The 27,720-nt window shown below is 46.4% G+C and overlaps 1 protein-coding gene across 2 annotated transcripts; it reads right to left on the reverse strand.

The window, feature by feature from the left end:
• Positions 1-11,478: 11,478 nt before the first annotated feature.
• faxcb (failed axon connections homolog, metaxin like GST domain containing b) lies at positions 11,479-27,259 on the reverse strand. Of its 2 annotated transcripts, XM_035624663.2 has the most exons (7): positions 27,101-27,259; positions 24,793-24,914; positions 21,791-21,926; positions 20,633-20,829; positions 16,655-16,872; positions 15,362-15,478; positions 11,479-15,103 (listed from the first exon to the last, which is right to left on the reverse strand). In XM_035624663.2, the coding sequence occupies exons 1-7, from the start codon at positions 27,134-27,136 to the stop codon at positions 14,790-14,792; spliced, it is 1,140 nt and encodes a 379-aa protein (XP_035480556.1). In that variant the 5' UTR covers positions 27,137-27,259; the 3' UTR covers positions 11,479-14,789. The 2 variants fall into 2 exon arrangements, with proteins under 2 accessions (XP_035480556.1, XP_035480487.1); XM_035624594.2 differs by lacking the exon at positions 27,101-27,259 and having other exon boundaries at positions 24,793-26,359.
• Between the last annotated feature and the right edge of the window lie 461 nt (positions 27,260-27,720).

The raw sequence follows: 27,720 nt of genomic DNA on the forward strand, positions 1-27,720 counted from the left end.
GCGACTTCTACCCCCCCCCCGGGGGGAATCATCTGAACAAAGAGAGTAGATGCACGCGGGCCGATAGAGAACATGCGTCCGGAGACGGAGAACAAACAAGCATCATCAGACCTTTATCATCGGGACCTGTCCTTAATTCACTCTTCACCTTGTATGGTAAATATTAATAGGAGGGCATGGGGGGGGGGGGGAGAGAATTAAAACAAAAGTAAACATTAGCTCATGTTGATGCGCACAGGGGGGGAAAAGGGGAGCAGACTAAATTTGGTTGATACCTTTACGGTAATTAAACGAAACTCTACCGACTGGTGTGTATGTTGATGCAGAAATAAAGGAATTAGTGGCATCTAGTGGTGGGGTTACAAATCGCAAACCCACTGAATGCCCCTGGCCTCACCTCTTTGATTCTCTTGACCACACTGGTCGGGGCTCGAACCCACGGCTTTGGGTACGGGCGGAGGACGCGCTAACCGCGAGGCCAAAGGCCCCTGAGTCGTAGCATCCGTGGCGAGCGCGTCTCTTAAAGGGGCAGTAAGCGATTCTTGGCCCGAGCGGTTAGTGCGTCGGCCTCCCATGCCGGAGGTCGTGGGTTCGCGGCCCGGCCAGATTAGCAAAATCATTAGCTGAACAACCGGATTTCTTTTTTCTCGATGCACACCCGGGACCGACGACACACACACACACACACACATACACCTCTCAACAATCACCCCCAAAAAAATCACTGCCCCGGGATGTGGAGACAACCCAGACTGCAGCATCTTCACGAGTCACAGGAGCGTATCGATGTGAACGATAGAGACGTACAGTACATCTTGCCACGGTATTAGTTTCACTGCAGTTGACGACTCATGTACAGAGATGATGCGGAGGTGAGGAGACTGGCTGGATGCAGCACACACACACAGACACACACACACACACACACACACACACACACACACACAGGGGCGCGGAGTGTGAGGAAGCATCTCTGCATTGTTGTGCGTTGTCAGTGAATATTATCAGTAATCTCAGCCAGGGGACGAAATTGTTTAAAATGAGCCAAAATATCACTGCAGTGGCCAAACCTTTGATTCCCATTTAGCTCCTGTTCCTCCGGAGGCCCGTGAAGGCTATTTCACATGCAACCCCCCCCCCCCCCTTTTTATTCCCCAACCCTCTCATCTCCTCTCCACCCCATTGGCGCTAACAATACCCCTCTCGCCGCACCGCCCGGCTCTCAACAGGCTTCTGTGGAATTTATTCAAATATTTTGACATTTCGCCTCCCCTCACTTCCCGAGCAGAAATGATTTGTGACAGCTGGAGATGGGGCTCGGTCGGAGGAGCTTCCTCCAACACCCTGCCTTCTCTCTCTCTTTTTCTTTTTTTTTCTTCTACCCGTCCTTCTCTGTGGAATGGCCGTTTTTTTCCTCCTTTGACTCGCCCCCCCCCCCCTTTATTCACCGCTGCTCCTCCTGTCAGCCGGCGCAGGCCTTGAAAACTCTTCTCCTGGTTTTCTTTTCTTTTGTCATGTGACTCCACGGTGTGACAGACAAACTGAGTGACATTCCTCTATTTGTTGACATTTTGATATTTACTGTCTTTTTTTGGGGGGGGGGGGGGGCTTTTTGCTCAGTGCCCACCTGCTGTTTGATCCTGTGCGGACACACAGGCTATAATCCTCCTCTGCCACGTCTTTTCATCGGAGGGCTCTGAGGCCGCAGTGCAACAAAATCATTGCTCTTGCTGTTTTGTGGAAGATCAGTGTATTAAGGAAGTATTAAGGACAACTGTCAGATCCTCTGCAGCAGGGGTTGGTGTACATTCACAGCTGCCGACAGTTTCAAGGTGCCTTATTTCCCCGCATGCATTTCAATGGGCGATAAACTGGTGGAGCATCAACATGAGGAAGCGGTGCGCCGGGCGGCGCTGCCCGTGACAGCAGCGTGCAGACTACAGCAGTGCACTGACAACAAAGACTGCATTTGAATAATGCTGCTCATTAGTTGGGGACAGGGCCTTTTTTTCTCTGCTGGCGCCTGTCCCTGGTCACTTTGCACCGCCGCGATAGACAAACACACTCACGCGCACACACTCAACGCCAAGGTTGTCATCCATCACCGCACTGGGAGAGAAGGTGCGAGGCGCCCGAGACAAATGCGTATTTTTATTTTCCGCCGCGATGATGAGACATTTTGCGAAAAAAAGAAGCTACTGAAGAAAGATCTGACAATCCAGAGGCGACTCGAGCCGCCGGACGTCCTCCATCAACTCCAGCGTCGGGCGCGTCAGACCGTGATGGACACCCGGACTCATCAGCCTGTAAAATACTCAGGTCGGCATCCAAACAGGAGATTTTCTTGTCAAATGCTAAACTCTCCGTTTGTCTGTCTTTCATTCGGTTTAAGGTATAGGTCAACATTTTGGCAAATGACCTCATTCCCTCTACATTAAAAGATTGATACCACCCGCATGTCTGTACGTTAAATATGAAGCCATCGCCAGCAGTAGGTTAGGGTTAGGGTAGCTTAGCATTAAGACTGGAAACGGTGAGCTGGTAGTAATGAAATCATCCCACCAGCACCTTAAAACTCATAACACATTATATCGCAATAGTTGAACCTGTGCAAATAACAGTAAATAACCGTTTTGTCACCACCATGAAGTTGCTAGACAACCAAAAGAGATTCCAGGTTAGGTTACATGGACCTTGACCTTTGACCTGAGCTCAGTTAAGTGGTTCCCTCTGCCAAATCCACATGGCTGGTAACACAGAGAAAAAGCTAATTTCCCCAAACTATTCCCTCTAACTTGACTATTTGCAAAACATTGGACCAATACATGCAGTGACTCTCTGTATCAGGATAAAAAAAGAATCCGCTGGCAAGATGCGCACGAGCTGGGAATCGGCAAAGGAATTCAATCAGCCGAAGGCTAATCTGTTATGCAAATGGGAGAAAGAAAAAAAAAATGCGAAAGCTCAATAATGTGGACTCAAAAAGAACACTGTGATCTCTCAGACAGACCTGAAGGGGGGAAAAAAATCCAACTGTAGCTCTATGAAAGGAGAGGATCAGTCATCTGCCAAGGACAGCCGGAGCTAATAAGTGTGTAACACGATAGAAAAAGAAAATTAGTTCATAGCTGTCATCTTGCTGATGAAGAGGCAATCAGAATCAAAGTGAATCATTCCGTGAGAAGGACTGTGTTGTGGAATTCAAACGGGCAATGCTTCAATATGACAAATCAACCGGTGTGGTGCATGTTGATTGATTCCGTCCATGAAAAACCTAATAGATTTAGCCCTCTGTGAATTTGGCTCTCATTAACCTCGCAGCGTTTTCATATGAGAACGTGTTGGAGCCATTTTATCCACCACTCAAAGGCAATTCACTGGGTGATAAATCCTTGGGCTTATCTGGCTGCAGGTGACGGCTCGGGCACAAACACACTGGAACACACTCCACAACAAAAAGAAATGCATACGGGCACACAGGAGAACCTGCACACACACACACACACATTTTTCTGAAGGGGTCGCCATGGTGACCCAGGAGCGGAAAAACCTTGCGATCCAACCGGAACCGAAGACATGCTCCTCGACCCGAGCGACCAGCCGCAAAGGAAAAGCCTTCCTCCTCTCAGTCCTCCGGGAAAAAAGAGGAAGAGAAAGAAGCAGAAGGAGGGGGGTGAGGGAAGAAGAAGAAAAAACTGAATTCAATTACACAGTCGAAACCCACTCCTCGCCCTCCGGGAGTGATATCAGCACCATTTAAAAGTCTGATTACTCACAAAACCAATAACATTTTGACTCCTTGGTAATGGACCAGTAGATTAGAAAATTTAGATTACATTTAACTGCCTGTAGATTCTCATTAAAACGCCACCGACTAGTTAGAAACAATAGGTAATTAAGAGTGTAATGAAGCGCAGTAGCGTTAGCACACGTCGGCTGCGCGGCGCTCTTGTGGGACCCAGCCTTACTTTGCACTTATCCTGCAGCGGAGCCGCGGCGGCGCCTCATTTGGGCAATGCGACATATTTAATTAGATTAATGAATTTCGGCGGCGTCTCGGCGGGGTTCCTCGCGGTGACAATATAACAGCAGATTATATATTAGGGGAGGCCTGCGAGCGGGCCGGCGCGGGCCGGTCCCTCGACGGAGGCGCGGTATGTGTGACGGTTTGGGTGGAACCCGTCTCAGGTTCACTCCCGCTAAATTTGTCTGAACGCCAAATGATCCGGAGCAAAAGTGCTGCACGAACAAGCACACGCCGTCATCCACAAACTCCCACATTTGATTCGGGCCATTGAATTATGCATGGTCGAGCGCAACACGGGACGGAAGGAGAAACACACACACAGGGGCGACGGAGGCCCAAGGCGATGGATGTAGTCAGTGCCCGCGTTTGGCTTTAAGGCCGGACTCTGTGGCTCTGGACGGCCATGAGGACAAAATCCTTCAACACAAAGTAGAGGCAAGGGATATGAAACAGGGCTTGGCTCTATGAGGCCGACATCGACTGGGTGCCCGAGGCCCAGACACAGACGCAGCTGAATGGAATCCAGCCATTGCACTTATTATTTTTGCATTTGTGCTTTCCCCACTGTGACGTGTCAAAATGTCCACAGGCAGATGGAAGAGGAAAAAATGAAGACGACACGAATAATTGCAAGTTCATCAACATGACAACTGCATACAGGAAGATGTGTTTTTCACATGGACGGGCCCATCTATTAAAAATCCCGTTGGACAAGAACAGGGTTTTGGTTTCACAGGCTCCTGAAATACTTGGCCGAAAGAACGAGGATTAGGAGCAGTTTTTTTCCAGAGCTGAACTGCTTCCGGCTCGTCCTCCTCCCTCACACAGATTCCCGCTGTGGCATCGGCCGCCTGTTCCGGGTGGCCAGGTTGTTTGCCCTTCTGCTTTAAGTGGTCATTTAAAATATAATTCCGTATTTTATTATTTTTTTTAAACATCAGCCCAAATGATTAATGGAGACAAAAAAAAAAACACAGTTTGTAATCTGTCCAATACTGAGCGAGAACAACTGCCATGTGATCCCTTCCGGTTATTTGTCATTGGACGAGTCGAAAATGATCAGAAATATCCTTTTTTTATAAACGTTTAGTTTTAAGTTTTACCTTCAGTTTTAACACGACGCTTGATCTCAGGTATGAGCTGCTTCTGATTTAGTTGTTGGACGAACATTTAGACTTGAATTAAAGTTTGTGCCTCCGTCTTTAGCTGTGCGTTCCCCCGTGCTTTGGGTCAAATTTTGCATTTTAAAACTTTGAGTTTAGTCCTGAAAAGTTGTGCTGCTTTAGCTTTTGGCTGCAGCTTCGTTCCGAATTCTGAATTCATTTGAACATTTAACTTTTAGGTTTAAAAATGTTCAGCTTGGCCACGACTGCACACACACATTTGGGTAAAAATATTTCTACTTTACACTACAAAGGAAAAAGGAGAAATGTGCACCGAACAAGTTGGTACGTGTGGCCACAATCCAACCTGCAAAGATAAATTCGACTTCCTGTGACTCTAGGAACACTACCTGTGATTGGTCCTCATTAGCAACACACACACACACACACACACACACACACACACACTGTGTGTTCACTGTCTGCTCTCACAGCTGCTCCTGTGTTGACTGTGGATTCAGGATGGGCAGCATCACTTTCTCCTTGTGCAGGATCACACTGCCCCCTGTAGGGATGGATCGGGAAGTGCGGCGGATGTCACCACAACCCAGATGTGCATTTCATCCGCAGCCCCTCGCCAGCTGTTTTCGCAGCACCGCACGCAACACATCCACATTTCAGTCACATTTTTGCTAAGAAGCGTTCAGCAACATTGTCCTCAGCCGAGCTCTATAGTCGACTGTACGCGGCTCGCCGTATTACAGCTTTTGCTCCGCTTTCAGTGACAGGCGCAGATGTTGCACCCTCCATGTGTATTTATGCTCAGACTGTGTCGAGAGAAAACACACTTGCACTCACACGTACACACCTGCGACCTGGAGGAGTGCTTGTGCTTTAAAAACACCTGAATAATTGAGGCAGATTCAAACAAAAACAACCAAAAAATGGTGGAGGAGGAGGAGGAGGAGGAGGAGGAGGATGAAGAGGAGGAGGATGAAGAGGGGAGCAGAGCAGATGGCCCGGTGCAGACAGACTCCGAGACTGGGAGCGAGGAGTGTTCTCTGAAGGACGAGGTCTCGTTTTTGTTGTGGCTGCGAGGGTCGCTCTGTCAAAATGGCGTAGCAGGGGTCCCCAAAGAGCCAAGGTCTTATGGTGTCAGTGCCCCCCCCCCCCCCACCACCCTCCATCCTCATCCTCATCCCCAGCCCCGGCCTATTGTCATCCCTGTTTTTTTAATTTCTCAAACGCAATCAAGTGTGACACAAACTGTTTACCTAGCGTGTCTGCCACAACCAGGAAGAGAAAAGGACAGGGGGGGGGGGGGGGGGACGACACCAGACACACAAGCCAGGATCTCGGCACAAAATAATCCTCCATAATACCAGAGAGTTTAAAGAGGCTTTGCCAACACCCAACACCCTCCACCCCCACCTCCTCTCCACCTCTCTTTGCTCTTATGAAAAAGGGAGGGGGAGATAAAGAGAAAAGAGGGGGGGGGGGGACTACATCAGAAGAAAGCTGTTAAATTCGCCCCTCAGTCTCGTTCGGGATTGCTAATTATTGTTTTTAGAGCACAACAATTGGGGTATTAGGGCATAAGGGGCTGGAGATAACATCCAGAGGAAGGCGAGGGGGGTGAAAAGGGAGAGACATGGGAGGGAGGGAGGAGCACAGGGGAGGGAGATAATGGGTCGACAGAAGGTGAGCCGTGATAGGGTCTGGTCCACGGCGGCGTCTCCGCCTCTGTGCACCGTGAACACACCGCCGCGTCGGGAGACTCACTTGACTCACTATGTCTCCGAGGATCTTGGAGAGTGAATGGAACTTGACAGGGAGACAGAGTCTTCCAATGGGGGAACCGACCATGGATCCTTCAGACGGCGGCAGGAGAGGTGAAGCTGCCACATTCATATGCAATACGCATAGGCAACAGCTGTTTACAGTGAAGATCCAACATGTCCAACGTGTACATATCTACTTTTGGAGTTAGGGAGACCAAAAACAGAGCTAAAAGGAGAATGAATGCTGGACAAAAAATACATGGGAATTATCTATGAACAGTGAGATAACAGGAATGAGGGGAATGTAAACGTGGAATGTATGGAGGGAGAAGACTGGAGATCCCGAAAGGAGCTATGCCATTTAAACTCTGGCAAATCAGAGGGAGGGGATATCGGAAGCAGCTCATTTTGCATAAGGATTTGTCGAAATATTCATCAAAATGTAAACAGTCCAAAATAGGGAGTTGGTACACAATTAACTTCATGTAGGCAGTTCATCACTTCCTCAAAATGACAGGGGGTCACTGATTGTTACAGTAAAATAGATTATAGCATAGATTTGTATGATTTCGGCATGAACGCCAAGAAGAGAAGTGGCCCACGCATCGATCCCAGTGGAACACCATATCTAAACCTCAGAGCAGCTATATATGGTGTTAGAGTATCTACCCGTTTACATGCAACTTTATTAATCCATCATTAGCTCATGGGCAGGACAAGCATCCTCTTGGGACTGCTGGTAGATAAAGTTCTGAACGAGACGATACTTCATCGAATCTCATTTGATTTGTTCAAGCAGAGAGAAAAAAATAGGAGGAATTCATCAAAATGCAAAATAAATTTTTAAGAGTACTTCAAGACAGGTAGCAGCTTGTGTTCCTATACTGGAGAGAAAAGAAGCATCCTGCAGAACACACACACACACACACACACACACACACACACACACACACACGCACACGCACACACACGCACACACACACACACACAGAGGCTTTTATCCGGTGAATGAGCAGGCCAGCCAAAGTCATCTGGAGGCTTCCACATGCCAATGAATAAATAAAGCTGCAATTAGTAAAAGAAAACAGCGCCACCTGTTGGCGTCTCACCTCTGTGAACTCGGACCATTATAGGGAGCTGTGGGAAACACCTGAGCTTACAGGGGCTGTGTTAAAGGGTTGGCACACGTGCATGGTGTGTGTGTGTGTGTGTGTGCGTGTGTGTGTGTGTGCGTGTGTGTGTGTGGATAGGAGAGAAAGAGAGAGAAAGTTTTTTTCACGTGGACCACCCGTGTTACCATGTGTGTTTCACGGCTTCCATTTGTAAAGAGGCTTACCGAGCATATGTGTTGGTATTGTGAGAGAGTGTGTGTGTGTGTGTGTGTGTATATGAAGGGGTCCAACTGTGTGTCCTGGGGCCCACCTGGCAGCACTGTGTGGATTCTGGGGGCCTGAGCAGCTGGCCTGGAGGCTGGTGAGGGTGCTTCGTGGGGAAGGGGGGCATTGAGAGGGGTCTTCCATGGCCCCTGTCCCACCAGACCCAGACCCAGACAGTGGGAGGCAGATGGACCGGCCACAGCCACTGCCAGAGGGCCAGAGGGGCCGTGGGGGCCGAGGGAGAGGGCACGCCAAGACCAACTGAGTTCAAAAGCATACAGAGAGAAAAAAACACAAGGAAAAAAATACACCTAATGGATGAAATACGTTTGGAAAAAATTGCAGCAGTCAGAGAAAGAATGCGAACATGCAGGATACATAGTATTCCTTCAGTAAAAGATAATAAAAAATAATGTAAGAATATGAACTGTATGAGCCTTCGTCTTCTCTGGCCCTGGAAGCTCGGGCGTATCACTGGGGGGAGAAAGGGGACAAACTACCCAGGGCCCAAGGGTGGGGGCCCCTGAGGAGTCTGCAATCAAAGGCTTTTTGTTTGTAATGAGTGTTTTCAAAGTTATTAGTGTCATAGCATAAATTAATAAGCTGCCCTATAAGGGCCCAGAATTTGGTGCTACATCCCTGACTGGAGCTGAAAACCTCCACAAAACATTGTTGATGTGATACTTTTTCTGTGACTAAACTGAATTGTAGCTACTCTGTGAAGGTCTTCACGTTATGTTACATAATGTAGGTTTGTCCAGATGTACATGGGAACAGAAATCAGTGCTCCTATGGACATCGGGACTGGTCCAGATATGTAGTAGTGGTAGCAGTAGTATTAGTAGTAGTTGTAGTAGTAGTAACAGTGGTAGTAGTAGTAGTTGTTGTTTTGGTAGTAGTAGTAGTAGTAGTATTAGTTGTTGTTGTTGTGGTAGTGGTAGTAGTAGTATTGGTAGTAGTAGTAGTGGTAGTAATAGTAGTAGTAGTAGCAGCAGTAGTGGTGGTAGTAGTAGAAGTGGTAGTGGTAGTAGTAGTTGTAGTAGTGGTAGTAATAGTAGTAGTAGTAGCAGCAGTGGTGGTAGTAGTAGTAGTGGTAGTGGTGGTAGTAATAGTAGTAGTAGTAGCAGCAGTAGTTGTGGTAGTAGTAGAAGTGGTAGTGGTAGTAGTAGTTGTAGTAGTGGTAGTAATAGTAGTAGTAGTAGTTGTTGTAGTAATGGTGGTGGTAGTAATAGTAGAAGTAGTAGTGGTGGTTGTAATAGTAGTAGTAGTAGCAGCAGTAGTGGTGGTGGTAGTAGTAGTAGTAGTAGTAGTGGTAGTAATAGTAGTAGTAGTAGAGGTAGTGGTAGTAGTAGTAATAGCAATAGTAGTAGTAGTAGTAGTAGTAGTGGTACCAGAGAGTGGACTTCCCTTTTGAAGTATCACCAAATGAATAAAACCGATGAAGAGCGACAGAGAGCAGGTGTGTTAAATTAAAAAACCAGGATGGAATAGAAAACACCTCATTGGTATTCAAGGCTGCACTATACTGTACGTGTGTTTATGTACGACACACGCCGATGCTCATCAAGTCTCTTTTTTGGAAACTATCTGCTGCTTCAACCTGGAAAAGAAGAAAACCCAAAGTGTGGCCCCCAAAAAACAACACAGTTTCAACCACCGACAGTCACAGAGGGTTTGAAGAGAACACGTCGCCGTGTGTGTGTGTGTGTGTGTGTGTGTGTGTGTGAGGTATTGACAGTCGAGTTTCACCGTGAACGTGCACTATAGGTGGTGGTGGTGGTGGTGGTGTGGGAGGTAGCCACCGGCTCCATCCGTCCAGAGAGCCACAGATGCTCCACTGTTTGTGTGTTGACTCTCTGTAATTTGTTTGCTCTAATTTGTTTTGCCGTGCCAGGGGAGTTCCGATTTTAATTTCTGCTCCGTGCGTGTTTACCCCTCTTTGTGGATCGCTGATCTGTTAAGCATAGAGAAAGAGGGAGAGCGAGGGAGCGCGAGGGAGAGAGACAGTCAGTGTGGAGGGTGGGTGGGCTGCTCACAGAGCCAAGTGAAAAAAAAACCAAACAAAAAAAAAAAAGGAGCAGTGCAGATTGTTTTAAGCTCTGGCAGCCGCCTCCAGGCCCAGAGGCCTCGCTCGCAGCCTGCACCTGCTCCCCCCCCCCGGGAGCCCGGTTCCTGATCCGTGGCCCTCGCCTCTCCTCCCCGGGCCTCCAGCTCAGCCGCCTCATCCTCATCCTCATCCTCATCCTCGCCCCTCGACTCCTATTTTTCCTGTCTGATTTATCTCCTCCCCGTCGACTTCTTCTCACTACACCCGCCCCACCCTGCAGTCTCCATCCTCTTAAACTTAAATTATAATAATGATAATTCCTTTTGAATGACACCTCTCAGGCAAAGATGCGTCCCGAAGCGCTTTGCAGACATATTGCAAACAGTTTAAAAAGTTGATTAATAAAAAATAAGCTGGGTTGTTAATTTCTTTTTAAATACACCAACAGATTGCAGGTCAATGGTCTGCTGGGTGGGGTCGGGATGGAGTGTGTGTGTGTGTGTGTGTGTGTGTGTGTGTGTGTGTGTGGGGGGGGGGGGGGGGGGTTGGGAGTGTAAATTTAGGCGTTATGTAAAACTTTATAGACAAGTGGACTAGAGCTGCAGCAGTTACTTGATTAGTAACCGATTACTTAATTCAAGTAGTTTTTATGGAGAGAAAAAAGCAAAATTCTCTGATTTCATCTTCTTGAATGTGAATATTTTCTGGTTTCTTTGCTCCTCTATGACAGTAAACTAAAAATCTTTGGTGTGTGTGGACAAAACAAAACATCATCTTGGCGGTTTTGGGGTTAACACGATCGTCATTTTACACCCATTTTAAGACATTTTATGGACCAAAGAACTAATCGATTAATTATTTAATTAAAATAATCAACAGATGAATCGATTATGAAAAAAAATCCTGAGTTGCAGCCCTAAAGTGGACTTTAAAGAAAGTGCGTATTGAAAGCAGTGGGACTACATGATTTCGTCAATCGTCTTAAAGACTTTTTAGTAAACCATCCATGTCTCCCTCCTCCTCCTCCTCCACTCCTCAGTCCTGACCTCTTCACCCCTTCTCTCCCCCCCACCACCTGCTCTCCGGCTCGTCCCTCCTGCTCCTCCAAGGCCCGTGTGATAATGATGAGCAACAATTGCGCGTCTAAAATGTGACACAGCTATTCCTTTATTGACGCCATCCAGCTGCTCCCGGTTCTATGACTGATCACACACACCCACAGGTAGTGTGATCAGTCAGCTCTATACATACAGTACGGGTACACTCTGTCGTCAGACATAGGATATTTATATAACCCCCCCCCCCCCACCCCACAGCAGTGATGCTATGACATGTTCCCCATAACAAGACTTCGGGTCTCAATATGGCTTCGATTAAAGCAGTCCAACTTGTACACGGTGCCCAGACCCGGGCGAGGCGACTGACATACGCGGGCCCAGGTTCCGGGCGGGTCGGGACGCAGACGACAGGATGGAAGAAGGTTGCGTCTGGAGTCTCACACTCTCTGGTCTTCCGCCGCCAACTCGCCTACTTGGGCTTTTTCCATTGTAATCGGTCTGTTCACCCGAATGACAGAAGCTGCGCAAATAACCCCAAACAGTTGTGGGGGTTTTTTTTGTCCCAAGTTTTAAGATATTACAGATGATGTTACACGATTTCCGTCTCCACCGCAATACAAGTGAATAGAATGTTGTTTGTGATGCTCACAGCATTAGAAAAAAGACGAACATTTTAAGCTTTAAAACATCAGCTTTAAAGTAGATGTGGTGACAAACGCAGAGCAACGTTAGCACGTGTGTCTTTGTGTGTGTCCACCTGTTGAAAGTAAGCTCTCTGTTCTCTCTCTCTTTTGGATGCTGAGCAGGAAGCGTACGTCGGGTCGATCACGCGACGTCTGTAAAAAAACAAAGCCGACGTGAACAAACCGAAACTGGGAAGTCGTGGGCTCTTGCACAACCGAGACAAAAGAGGTTAAAGATGCTAAAACACCTCGAAAAGAGCCGAGGGGTTAACGGAGCAGAATGTGGGTTCACATATGAACCATTTCACATTATTGGTGCATTGTCAAGATCAAAAATTCAGATCATAGCAGCTTTAAATGATTAAACAGAAACACGTCTGTATGGAAACACACTGGGAACCAGGACGCGGGCTTTTGAGGAAACAAAATGAACCAAAGAATTGACCAAATATCTCAAATTGCTTCTCCAGCTTTATGAAACATTAAACATGTCGCAGTCGAAAACTAAACTCCCCTCGGAGAAATTCACTTCCAGGATCTGTCGTGCCGTTGCACAGCTACACCACAGAGATGCGCCAAGTGAATAGCGGTGACTCATCTGGGACGTCGGTGTGGAAGCATTTTGGACCTGAAACCACATAGATGGGGAAAAACAAATGGTAGACGAAGGTGCAGGCTGGTTTTGAAACTGTACTACGCCGAGTGTCGCGCGTAGCTTTGCACTCGCGTCAGTTCCGTCACGCGGCTGAAGACCACAGGCTGCGTTGTTCAAATGAATTTGATCAGGATTTACATGATAGTAGTCACCGTGCCATCAGACCTGATTTCTCCACGACAGCCTCGCTCCATGAGCAGTTTTTCCTCGGAACTCGTTTCCAGTGAAAACTGTCGACACGGTAATTCACAGGACACGTGGCGTGTGGAATCTCTCATGCGTCAATATTCAATGCTGTGAGCACCACTAATGAAATGCCATTCACCTCTATTGCACAAAAAAAATAAAAGCTTGACTCAATACCTGTAGAGATACTGTTGTCATTTGGGTGAACTGATCCTTTAACCTTTAAGTCACATTTACCCTATACGCACCACAATCTTTTTTACAGCCATCAGACAGTATTTCCATTACATCACCGACATATTTTGGTCCATTTTTTTTTTTTTTTTACTTTTTTCATTTAGCAAAGCTCAGCTCTGTTTGATTTGGTATAATGACCGTCTCTGCTAACATTCACACACTGAGTAACATTCACACACAGCCGACGCAAGCAGCGCTGCCCCCCCCCCCCGACAATCGTTATCAGCACACCACTGATATACATGTGTACTGTACGTTCCCATTCCCAGCAGCCTGTTTCTTCCAGTTGAAATAGGGTGAAAAGAAATTTTCCACTAGTGCAAAGTAAACGTCTCTCTTTGAGAGAAATAAGAAGAAAAAAATAAATATGTCAACAAAATAATATCTATATTTTGACACAAGTGTTCTCATAGAAAAGAAGAAGGATCATTAAAGTGGCACTGATAAATGAAATCATATTCAGACGAGAAGCAGAGCGAGTCTGAGCACTAAGGCTGATTTGTTGCTGTGCTCAGTCACAGTGTGCACGCATGCACACACACACACACACACACACACACACACACACACACACACACACACACACACACACACACACACACACACACACACACACACACACACACACACACACACACACACACACACACACACACACACACACACACACCGATGTCATCTACGAATGGGAAGCACAATACTAAAGTTCAGGGGCTGAAGGAGAAATCATTTGTCGGCGTTGAATCCGCTGCAGGTCCTCGGGGTGGAATGACCTTGACGTTGCAGAATGAAGGAGACGTCGGGCTGGCTGCTGACGCCATCTAGTGGTCAGAAACTACAGCTCTTCAATACAGACATAAAGGACGACCCTAACCCGGTAACAACGTGCAAACAAATAACTCATTCGTGGAGAGAAATAAGGATGATGGACAGTAATGGAAACCGGCATCTCTCATCTCTCCTCCTGTCTCATATTCAGTCGGCCGACACAACTATTTTTTTTCCATACAGATTCTTCCCACGTACAGGGGCATCAGCACGACGACGCGAGGATAAATCCGGAGGGGCATGAACCGGCGCTCGGTTGTGTCGGCGGCGTTTTCCTTCTCCAGCACGTGGACGGTTTATATATGACCGAGACGCGACGGCTGTTCCCTTTCAGCCACACGATCAGTCTCCACCTGTCTGTACGGGCTTTGTGCGTTAAGACACGTGGCGGAGTGGTGATTAGTTGCATCGTTTCGTAGCAAGTGAGGTGCCACCTGTCCTCCCCGTCTGCAACGCTCTCTCTCTCGTCTCTGCCGCACTTTTCGTGAGACGTTTCCCTTCTTTCACACCAACTTCTGCTTCTTAGGAAGAGACAAATAAGGCAAAGAGAAAAAAAAACTGCCACGCGGGACAGCTCTGACGTCTACGGGGAGGGGCCATACAGTGCAGTAGCATGTTGCGTTATGTGGTCGAGTTTGTACGCTCTGCATAAAATACCCAGTTTTGTCCGTCAACGAGTTGTAATGTGTCGGGGTCGAGGATGGTTCCTTCAGCTGTGAGAGCTCAGTCAGGTTTATAGAGCAAAACCGTATCGCTCCGGCCTCCTGTCAGTCTCTGTCTGTCAGCCAATCAGGCACATTCTCTCAGGTCAAACCCCCCGGTCCGGCGTTATCTCCTCCTTGAGCTGAATGTCATTGTCGGAGCCCGTGCCCACGTCCGAGTCGAACAGCGAGTGGTCCGAGTCGGGGGAGTGCGGGTGGGTGTGTTCCGCCGAGGGGCTGCCGCCGTCGCTGTCGTCCAGGGTGTCAGTCCTGGAGAAGAGGCCAAAGTCCAGCTGGCCCGTCGGGGAGCCGCTGCTCTCGCTGTCCCCGTCGTAGTAAAGATCCTCCACGTCCACAAACCACTCGGGCCAGAACCTCCTCCGCATCCGCTCGCAGAACATGGCCAGGTTGATCAGCTCCCCTGCGAGGACAGACACAGATGCTTACTGACCTCTTGTACCGTTCCTACAGGCTCTTTGAATTCACCAATGATCAGAACGACAACAGAGAATCTTCAACTGTGACATAACAGACTCCGATATTGCTCTCCGAAGAGATAAGAGACCCCGGCGTTGTTGTAAAAGCAACAATCAAATCCCGTCTCGGCAGCAGCAGCTTTGCGGTAGAATTTTACTGCCACCTAGTGGCGGGAGGAAAAACTTTGGACAGGTCCACTGACCTTTGATGAGTTGTTCGGGTCGTGTCCCGGGCAGAGTCCACATGGCCTGTGCCAGATGCCCGAACACGGTGGCGTCCAACGTCGACATCTTGGAGCCCATGAAGTATTTATTATCTCCTGCAGGACAGAGAAGAGACAGCGAGCGGTTTTGACAGGCGTCAACATGAGGCTGCTGGCAGCTATGGTAGTCTGACAGTTGTTTGGGCTAAATAACAGGGCTGGCGTGCTTACATGCTCACACAAGCAATCTATGATGTATTAGAATTGAAAACATAATTATAGTTGCAAGATAAAGTAGTGAAAGAACTAATACATGCTTTTTAAAAGTAACAAAACCTTTTCCGCCGACATCAATGGTTTCTATAGAGTATTTGTGACCCTATATATGTACTTCTTCAACACCTGCCGCAAACAAAAGATTATATATTCACTCGTCCGGCACTTGAGGGCCGTTAAAAGTCAAGCCACGCGGTTGCAGCGAGTTCTGGTGCCGTCACTCTGGGATAATGACTTTCCATTTTAAAGCAAACCGCGGTCAGTTGAAAAGGCACAAACAGATCGATTCAGCTTTCCGCTGTTTGTTTTCCATTTGAACCCTCTGGATATCATATCGCACGATGGCACAGTTCCAGATGTTTCCCCGTTTTCATTTTTATTTCCTGACCATATCTTGATAAAAACTTAAGAGCCATCAAAGAGGTAATGTTGATTTAATACTTCCCTAAATCACACATTGGAATGAATCTTAAGAATAACTTTCCATAAGTAGCCAGCAACTTTCCCTCTGACCATTATGGTATCATTAAATGAATACAGATGTAATTGGACAGCGAAGGATTGACAGATTAGACTTTTCTTCAGGCCGTCACAGGTATTCACTTCTGATTTTACTAGACCAAAAATAAAACAATTGTTTTATATTCAAAGATTTGTCAAATTTACCCACAACTAACCATAAAAAGGAGACATTGTATTGTGTTTAATATTGTCTATAAATAGAAATATCCCTGCTAATGGCCAGGGATTTACAGTAATCATGTCATATTATTATCCCAAATAAAAAAAAGCTCCAGGAACTATTTTATCAGATTACAGTAATCCTTTAGTTAGTAGGTTACTACTCATGGTTGTGATGATGGAGTTAGCTCCATCTGATTATATTTTAATGACACGGGTTTTGGAAAAGAGGATGCTCATCCATCACACACACACACACACACACACACACACACACACACACACACACACACACACACACACACACACACACACACACACGGCTGCCCCTCCTACCCAGCAGTGTGGCCAGTGTCCTCATGTCCTTCTCCATCAGGGCGTAGACCTCCTCCCTGGAGAAGCGTCCGATGCCGTGGCCGTACATCTCCCTGCGCACCACGCTGCCGTTCAGGTGGCTCAGCAGCCACTTCAGCGTGTCGCTCAGCGGGCCGCTCATGGCGAGGAGCTTCTGGGTTTCCTCCAAGTTGTCCACCCACTGACAGTAGGCTATCGTCCTGGAAACACACACACACACACGTTTTTTTCAATTCAGGCAAGAGCATGCAACTTCTCCATTCAACTCAAATTCTAATTTCTGGGGAGACAGAAAATAAGTTTGCAACGGGCTGGTAGAGGCTCGGTTTATTTCTATACTACACACTCAGCAGGAAGGAAGAGGACAGATTCTACTCCCTCTATTAGCCTCAACAGTCAACGTCATTCAATTTGATTTCATTAGTACAGCATCAATGAACACATCCATTATCTCAGATCCCTTCACAGAGTAAGGTAGAGGTCTTATAATATCAGAGAGAGGAGCTCAACAGCTCATCTGTGCTGTATACTTTTCTTGTTCGAGATCATGTTAAGCTCTCTTTAGAATGATTTATTCAGTTTGACGCTGAATGTCTGTGGACAATTCAGCTCATCAGTCTCTTTTCCATTTTGGCAGCAGCTTCTGCAACGGCTTCAAAAGAAATGGGATATCGCACACACACACACACGCTGTCTGTTCTCTGCACTCGGGTCCTGTTGGGCAACATTATTTTAAACATACTCTAAATAATGCACAACAATAGATACCATATGTTCTACAATACTCAAGCAACCGCGTTCACATTTTTAAGTGTGAGATGTGAGAGTAGAGGAGGCGAAGTAGATTCAGCCTTCTAGGTAAGTTCCGTACCGCCGCCAAATAGAAGAGCCGGACGCCACTGAACAGCGTTGTACGATAAAGTTTAACTCGGAGCTCTTTTGATCCGAACAAAAGAGGTCACCAACAGCTGGATGAAGGATGAAATGCTGTACGGTCATGACAACAAAAAGCAATTCATCTCATCCGCAAAACGACTCCTCATATTCCAAATGTGAAGAAAGAGGAGCGAGCTTGTGTAGAGAATCTCTCAGCGTGATACTGACAATCACAGTGAACCTCCACGTGTGTCCCCGCTGCACGTTCGTCAGCTGATCCTGCTCCTCCGCTCGCCGCCGGGACACAACAAGGTCGTGTATTCAGCCCCTCAAACTGTCGGCTTGTTGTAACGTAGACGCGAGGTCTTTCGCTGCTGCCTTGTGCGGGGAACAGGTGGAGAGAAGACGACGGCGCACATGGCCTGGAACTTCCATTTTACAGATTGGGATTCAAAGCCGGCGAGCAGAAACATCCAGTCGCCGCCGCGCTGCACTGCCATTCAGATCAGATTCCCTCTTGTTGCGTATTTAAAATCATAAGACGGAAACCAGGGCAGCTGCAGGAGCCGTCCTGACTTCAAACAGAGACCTGTCTGCCAGCGGGAGACGAGACAGAGCCGGTGTTCATGGGCACACACGCCTTCAAACTCAAAGCCTTCTAAGAATCAAGACGTCCTCCTTTGTGACCGCACTGCAGTTAATAAAGGAAATGGAGGACGGACGGTCGTTCTACCTGGATTTAACCAATTAAAACATATAATTCAAAGAGTAACTATCCCTGATTTTTTTCGCTCTGTTGATGATTTGCAACAAAGCGAAAATAAGATTAAGATTAAGCTGCTTCATCCTGACACATTTACAGCCTGACCTTCCCCCTCAGCTCGTCTGAGGGCCTGGAGGCCTCGTGGCGTGTTTCTGCTGGTTGTGGATGAACCATGTGATGAGCCACGATGTGAGACACTCTCTCTCCTGCTTTGGGATCGCTCACTACGACTGGTCGCTCAATGAAAATTGAATTAAAGCATCTGGTCTACATTACATCAGGGGCGGGGACCGTCCAGTGGCCCCACACACACACACACACACACACACACACACACACACACACACACACACACACACACACACACACACACACACACACACACACACACACACACACACACACACACACACACACACACACACACACACACACACACACACACACACACTTCCTTTCCTGATGTGTTATCAGATATCCCAACAGGATCTACTGTCCTTTGTTTCCAGATTTATTTAAAAAACAAACAAACACGAGTCTGACGAGAGGAAAAGGGTTTCGTCTTCTTTTAGCCACATTCAGCATTCCAAGATGTGAAATGGAGTCAAGCTAAAAGTGTTTGATTAGAGCTTTTCCGCAGGGATACAATTGGTATCAGACTCCTGAGAGAAAGTCATGTTGATGAAATGCAGAAACATAAAAAAATACACAATTTTACCTCACGTCATCTGGAAGATTTAAATCAAAACAGGGAATTCTCATTACTTATCTAGGAAAAAGAGGAATATATTATTATAAGTGCAACACAGTGCATTCGCTGTATGTTATGAAATGACAATGTAAAATAAGTTTTAAATAATAATGGGAATATGAATTGACAGAACTTGTAACACTGGATTTGGCTATAGAATTGTACTTTACTCAATGGAAATATAACCATAAACTTAGAATGTTATACAAATCAAGGCTAACAAGGCACTCAGTGAAGGTAGAAAATAAATAAACTTGTTTTGTAAATCATTGCCGACGCTTTAATGCTATTATGATGATAATCAGTAACAGTGAGGATTCCCTGAGTGGTGTTTTACTCCACAATAGAAAACAGTTTAGCTTAAAAAACGTCTTTTTTTAAAAGGATTATTTACATGCACCAATTAAGGTTTTTGGTGAATTTCAAAGTTATTGTTATTACTTTTCAATTCAACGCAGCAGTAATTGAATTTCTGGCCACTTGGGGGCCGGCGGATCAAGCTGTAAATGTAAATCTGCACATTGTCGCCTTACAACGTCATGTATGCGTTTGCCTGATGCATGTTTTGGAAGTAGATATTTAGATCTATTATTGATGATATAATACATTTTTACAGGACAATTTTGTATTTGTTGACCACCTGCTAATAATTCAAGAAACGGTGGATACATCTTATAGCCTGAAGCGCATTTTCCCTCGGCTGGCAGTTCTCCACTTCCCTGTTATCTTATTTTTATCGCAGCATCAGTCAGACGGCCCGATGGCCCGACAGTCAATTGCTGCTGCTATAGACTCTGTCTGCCGCCGCCCTTGCCCGACATAAATTATTCAATCAATAGGTCTATGTGTGGGTCTAAACGTGGCACACGGTGGGGACGGGGGAGCTGGGAGCTGACATCTTTTTTTTTTTCTCTCCCCCCAATACAACATTTCTCAAACCCCCGAGAATCGATGAGATCACAGTGTCACATCTTCATGGCGAATAGGCCACATCACACTGGATCAAACGAAGTTAGATCAGTGTGTGTGTGTGTGTGTGTGTGTGTGTGTGTGTGTGTGTGTGTGTGTGTGTGTGTGTGTGTGTGTGTGTGTGTGTGTGTGTGTGTGTGGAGGGGAAGATGGATAGAGCTTTTAGGTAATGGAAAACACTCTCTGGGTGTGGGAGGAGTGGCAAACAATTTCCTAGCAGCACCCGACGGGCACTGGAGTGAGTCATCGCAGCAGAACATGGCCGATAAAACAGTAGTGATGATGAAGAGAGAGTGAACCTGCATAAATAATGTTTAAATAATACAAAAAGATACAGATTCAACATCTCTCTCTCTCTCTCTTTTTAGCCCTTGTGACCTTATTGTTTTTCCAACTAGGGTCGTTCCTGCTATGGTTTCACATCGAGGCTGTTGAAATATGTATTCTAATCTGAATATTTAAATTGATGTTAACATTTTCAAGTCCGCAAATTTATAATTTCAGGCCCTCAAGCACAACTGTTACAGGAAACCACTGTATTCCGCCTTGAACGAATCTAGAAGTGGCTCATTATATGGATTTTTTTCCTTCTTTCACTCACCAGTAGAGGTGCTCCTCGACCATTTTGGTGACGGCCCGGGACACGGCCCTCTCCTGCGGCGTGAGGTTCCCGTTGAGGTTGACGCCCAGCTGCTCCTCCAGGAAGTCCACGATGAACTCTGACCCCGAGGCCTGCACGTGGTTGTACTCGATCCAGGGCATCTTGCCCTGCGGCGACAGCTTCCCGTCGAAGTAGTTCTGCGGAGTGAAGCAGCTCCGTGTGAGAACATGAACGGAATATGATTTACGTACAAACGGAGGTGTCGCCGGGGTTTACTGGAGGCGGATGTGCAGACAAAGTGCAAGTTGCAGGATACACAAGAGGGTCACAAGATGATTCAAGGGGTCAACGCATCAACACTCAAATCAGCCTTTTGAAACAGTGGTGTCATATGTTTTCTGGCTCTAAAACGACCCAGATGACGTCACCAGGGTCGTGTCAGTTTGGCCTTGAAGACCAGAGATTTATGACAGAAAGCCTGTTTAACTGACTGCAGGTGGGGGCGTGTGTATGGGAGAGTCGAACATAAGATGCTATTGATTTGCATTATGGGAATTGTAGGAGCCAGTGTTTAAGGAATATAATAACGGTCAGGCTTCTCTCAAGTCGCCCAGCTGGAGAATTCCTTTCACGCTCCTTAGTTGTTCTACGGTAATTTATCTGTCTGCAGTGAATTAACTTTACTTTGACGTCTTCAAGCTCCCATAAAGAACTGAGATGGAGAAATTGCTCCTTGATTGAAGTGCAAGTCAATGCGACTTGAGATGAGGAGTCACGAGTCGACTCTATGTTGTAAAAAAATGTTTCTACATAGGTACAATACTGTAAACGTCCAGACAAGCAATAAAGTATGAACTGCAATGAACTTCTTACATTATGGTACATCGTGAAATATCCACTGGTCCGCTGGAGGAAACCAGTTTTGAATTTTTTTTTCCACATTTCTGGCAGCAGGCTTTGCTGCTTAAAATAATAATTGGGCGAGAGCCAACTTCATACAACAGACTACAAGTTTCACCCCGAACAAATATTTCAGGTTAAGACGTCACAGTCGCAATCAAGCTGTTAAAAAAAACAAAAACAAACTGAGCATCTCTGCAGAAACACCACATGACTTCTGTAGTTTCTTTCTTTATTTTATTTCACACGATACATCACCTGGTAGGGCAGATCCACCATGCGCAGGTACGTCTCTATTTTGAGGCAGAAGGGCGAGAGGCTGGGCACGCCGTTCTTCGGCCTGGAGAACTGGTGGAGGATGATGGCGTCTTTAGAGTCCAGCTCCTGCTCCTTCCTGCACATCGGAGCACAGAGGGAGAAGAACTTAAACACACTCAGGGCGTAACGGACTACGTCTATTGCTCGCTTCACAAACTAAAATAACAGATCAATTCACACAGTGGCGGATGTAGAAGGAAAAAGAAAACAGGGTTTTGTATTTAATTAGTTTGCCAACATTTACTGGTACGTTCAATTTCACAATACATATTTGATGGCGCGAAAGTGATTTCACCACAGAACCGATGAATTCAGGGCTGGAACTGTTAATCAATTCATCGATTAGTAATCGATTTACTAAATTAATATCCAACTATATTGATAATTGATTAATCAGTTCAAATAGTTTTTATGAAAAAAAAAAGTCAAAATTCTCTGATTTCATCTTCTTCGTTGTGAATCTTTTCAGGTTTCTTTGCTCCTCTGTGACAGTAAACTAACTATATTTGGTGTGTGGACAAAACAAAACTTCATCTTGGAGTTTTATGACATTTTATGAACCAAACAAGTGAGTGAATCGATTGTGAAAATAATCGTTAGTTGAAGCCCTAGATGAATTATTTGATTAACATTCACCAGTGACATAGGGAGGCAAAACTATCTGACATACTACACGTGTGTGTGTGTGTGTGTGTGTTTGTGTAGCTTGTCCTTCGAAATGAGAAAGGCTGAACTATCTAAACATTTACGATGTGTACATGAGGGTCTGACGACTGATGATACTGATTTACTGTATCACTATCCCCACTCAGCTGAGTGGTAACAAGAGCTTCTGCCGGAATTGACATTATTGACAAAATGAGTCATCACGCTTCTCCTAAGCCGACACACACACACACACACACACACACACACACACACACACACACACACACACACACACACACACACACACACACACACACACACACACACACACACACACACACACACACACACACACACACACACACACACACACACACACACACACACACACACTCCAATGACACAGTCACACTGTGTGTTCCACTGACGCAGATCATGTCGTCTCTGCTGCGATCAGGAAAATATTCACATATACAGTACTGTATGTGTTGAGGGCTGTCACTGTGCTCCTGTACTATTAACACCCGTCCTGTACGCTGAGATAAGGAGAAATACAGTTTGACCCATGTCTAAGTCAAACCTGTGTTTTTTCCCCTCACAAGATGTTATTTATGCAGCTCAGAGGAAGAAGGGGGAAGGGGGACAAAGCGGAATTAATATAATTTTCCAGGAAGACAGATGTGCTCTGTTTAGCATCTGTGTCATGTCAATTTTCTAGTCTGTGTGCTGTACAATAATTATGTTTAAAATATATAAAACTACAGAATGATCTTGGTCGCAAAACACTTTTGTTCAGGGATGAATTGGATATCAGACCCATCATGCATCAGATTGACTGCTGCTTTCTTTTAATCTGCTACTTTTACTGTAAAAAAGACAATTGATATTGTGTTATGAGCTGGATATTTCTAAACTTTTCCTAAATTTTTTACCAGACTTATTTACAAAGATGATTTTGCACTGATGACATGAGGGAAAATGACACATGAAACTTTTGTGAATACATTTTTTTGGGGAGCAAAAATGAATATACTGTACATTTGCTCCCGCGCAGCCCGTGTAAAAAAACTAAACATGAAACATTTCTTCATTTATGGAGAACAAGAGGGTTTATGCTTTGTATTTCTTCTCCTTCATCTAAAATCATAAAACTGAAATTGAAGCAGTAAACTTGGTAGTTTGGTTTTGTTTACAGTGGCGGTTTGTTGTTTTTCTCATGATGGCGACAAAGATTTAACTTCCACGTTGACGACTGCTACTGTACCATATACATATACATATACATACATACACTACATACTGGCCAACGTCTCATGAAATGTATTGGTTGTGTTTTCCAGGTCGCTGTCTACAGTCACAATGGTGCTGAAAACAAAATCCAGATGCCTCCTGCATCCTGCCCCCCCCTCCCCCCTTTTTGTGCCTCTGTCCATTTAAAAAAAAAAAAAAACTGTGGTGCTGAGGGCCCAGCCCCTCCGGAACATCGAGGATCCCTCATATGGAGAGAGAGAGAGAGGGACACGGAGAATATAAAAAAAGAAGAAGCTGCAGTGCCATGCAACAACAGTGCGCATCACATGGCACGAACAGATGATGCCGGCAGGCTGCGGCCACGTGATCCAGCAGCAGCAGAAGCTTCCGCACGAGATGCAACTGGGAGGGATCCTCAGATTATCACGGGGGGGGGGCAGGAGCCGCCACCAGGCCACTGTGACAGGATGTGTTTCATCCCCCGGCTCTGACCGTCCCGTCCCGGCACGGCCCAAAACAACCCCCCGGCCCCACGCTAATAATAGACCTGACTGGAGATAATCACTTTTTTATCTTTACATCGTGGGGGATCAAATCTCATTCATCCTGCTTTTTTTAAATTATTATTTATGAGCAGCAGCAGTTGTTGTTGTGTATCCATCCAGGTCCATTAAAGGTCGGCCCCTCGTTACGCGCTCAGGTGCGCACGGCGCCTCCATGGCACAAGAGCGGACGCGTGACTCATTATTTAATTATGTAAGTATTATTATTGATTGCTCTCCACCTGCACCGTCGCGGCCTCGGCGGGACGAAAAAGTGAAAACAGTGAACACTGACACCACCGCGAGAACTGAGGAGAAGCGACCCCCCCCCCCCCCCCCCTCAGATGGACGCACTTCTCATATCCATCCATGGTGTTGAGTGGCAGCTCGTCAGGTGTGCTTAGGTAATCAAATCCGGTTGAGAGGCTTAATTGGAAGAAAGAGCTGACGGTGATGGAGGGATGGGGGGGGGGGGGGGGTGCTGTGTGGCAGGGTCCCTACCTGATGGCGAGCAGCTCGTGCAGGAGGTAGGCGGCGGCGGCCAGCAGGGCCCCGCCGGTGATGTACAGGGTCTTCTTCCACCAGGAGTCCGAGCCCAGCACCGACATGATGCCGCCGTAGTCCTGCAGGGGGAAGGCGATGATGTAGCCATACAAGGACTGCGGCTGCTCGGCGGCGCACAGCCCGAGGGGCACGAGGCTGTGGTTCCGCCCGAGCTCCACCACACACGGCCGCGAGGAGGAGGCGAAGCCAGCGGCCCAGTGCATCCTCCCGTCGCCCCGGTTACAGCCGCGCCGCGTCCTCCCTGCAGCTGCGCTGCCCGTCGGGCGTCATCGGACACGGACCGGCGGCTCGTCTACGGCATGACGACGGCGAGGCCACGAGCAGTGTTCCCCCCTCCGCGAGACAGACAGGCGCGGACACTTCGACGCCGACCGTCCGGCAGAATGATGCTCGGCGGCCGCTTCACTTTCCCTCTGCGGCTTGTCGAGATAACGGCGACACAACTGCTCCTCTTCCGGTCGCGCGTTTCAAAATAAAAGAGCAGCCCCCCGGTTGCGCTGTGTCGTTGTTTTGCACGAGTTGTCTTAATGTTCTGTAAGATTTCTTCTCACGTTCATCATTCTACTGTTTAAAACTATTAGTCTATTAACTACCTGATGTAACTGTCGGTAACATAAATACATCAGTTGTAAAAATAAGTGCAATATTTATATTTGTTCTCCATGTGTAACCATTGCTACTGCTCTGCAAATGGTATTTAAATATCTTTTTAATATTTTCTGTTATATTTTGTACATACCTATTGCTTTTTTAAATGTCTTCCTACATTCTTCTGTCCACTTTGCTGCTGTAATGTCCAAATTTCCCCATTGTGGGACGAACAAAGGCATATCTTATCTTATTTTAATTTTAAGTGTCCTAAGCTATTGGGACATGGACTGTTTTCAGCATCACTAAAACTGAAGATTATTTTCCTTAAATAAAACTGCCAGAAAAAAGTGAAAAGTACTCATCGTAACTTATCTGAGCGAGAACATCAGACCATCGCATTTTCAGAAGCTGCTATAATAGTGTACGAGTCAACGGATGAATCAGTTTTCATAATGGTTATCAGTTGAGTGATTGATTCATCGACAGACGTTTTCAGCTCTAAATGTCAATCATGTTCGGAGTTGGCTTCAGTCAAATGGCTTGTAGATGTGAGTGACTTCTTCTAACAGGCTCAAACAAGCTCTTCCACAAAGTTTGGGATAAATAACACATTGTTCTACTTGATTACAAAAATATTTTCTTCATTTAAATTTAATTTTTTCAAACTTTACTTCTTCATTCATAGATTTTAACAATAGCCCTGTTGATTAAGGTAATTGCAAGCTGGGACGGTCTGAAGAAAAACAATGCCATGGAATAACAGCTTAGTGCTTTCTTATTTTTTAAGACGATCAACTTCCGGTACGGATGTGTTGCAGTCTGGCAGCTTGACGAGGCGGGCCTATTGTCTCCTCCAGTGGAGTCACCCCGCCCCGACGAGCCCCCTGACACCCGCATCTCTCTCTCTCTCACTCTCACACACACACACACACACACACACACACACACACACACACACACACACACACACACACACACACACACACACACACACACACACACACACACAATCTAATTTTCATATAACAAATCAAACTGTCTGTGGAAACTGACTTCTTAGAGATTAAATAATATTTTTGTGATGCACCATTGTGAAAAAACATATTTCAACACATAAGCATGTGCTAAATTTAAAACTATGCACAAGAGAACACTTTCTCCTTTTTTTTGTTTGATAAAACTAGGGGTCGACCGATTATCGGAGCCGATATTCAACATTTTTATGGTTATCGGTATGCAATTTGATAATTTCATTCTAAAATGTGCAACTTTGGCTCTAATGCAGCCGCAGTCACGACTCTCCGGACTTTGTCGACGTCCCGTCCATGTTTGTTTGTTCAACTTGATAATAATGCTGCTGATAATCTCCCTGCACTTTTCTTTGGTTACGGTCATGTTGAAAGGTTCTGTGAATTAAACATAAGCTTTGAGGCATTTCAACAAAGTGCTTTTGTTAAGTGTCAAAATATCGGTTATCGGCTTCTTACATTAGTAATAATCGGTATCGGCACTTAAAAAAGCCATATCGGTCGACCCCTAAATAAAATAAAGAAGTTTTCTAAGTTGGTTCAAGGGAAGTAAGCAGATCACCTGTGAGGGGCTGGTTGAATCAGACAGGGTAGACAGTGATGGAGGAGAGTGGGGGTCTACTTACTCTGGAGAAACTTCTGAAGTGCGAGAGGACGCTCATGGTGCCGAGGCAGCCCACCACCACCACCACCACCCGCTGTGCTGCGAGCGAGTCGGGGGTCGATCATGCCGAGAGGGTGGACGGTGCGAGACGACGACGACGTCGACTCAGAGCAAAAAGGAGGATTTGCTGCAGCAGCTGCAGCCGGTTATCCAGCCTGAGGACGATCAAATCCCTCCTCCCCGCCTGTCACACCACCAGGTGCTCGGCTTAACGGCCAAGTCCCAACTGCAGCCATGGCGACGGCAAGTTTGGCGCACACGCGCGCCCCCGCGGTTCTAAGGAGCGCGCGTCACAGCATCAGTGTGTTGTGTTCAGTGTGACTAAAGACAATGCTGCGGCTGCTCAACAGTGAAATGTGTGTTTCAACGTTTACCCATGTCGCCGTATAACATACCTGTACATATTAATACACCATCAGTAATAAGGTCTACAAAGTGAACTAACTCATCTTTTATCACCTGCTGCATCAGAAGAGGGGAACACAGCTCCTGGTTGTTGGTCTCTTTAAGGACGTCATGCCAGCGTGACTTATTCTCATGCCACGGGCACGATTTATGTTACGTAATACTTCTATTATAATC

Source organism: Scophthalmus maximus, chromosome 1 (genome assembly GCF_022379125.1).
Source record: "Scophthalmus maximus strain ysfricsl-2021 chromosome 1, ASM2237912v1, whole genome shotgun sequence".
Lineage (NCBI taxonomy): Eukaryota > Metazoa > Chordata > Actinopteri > Pleuronectiformes > Scophthalmidae > Scophthalmus > Scophthalmus maximus.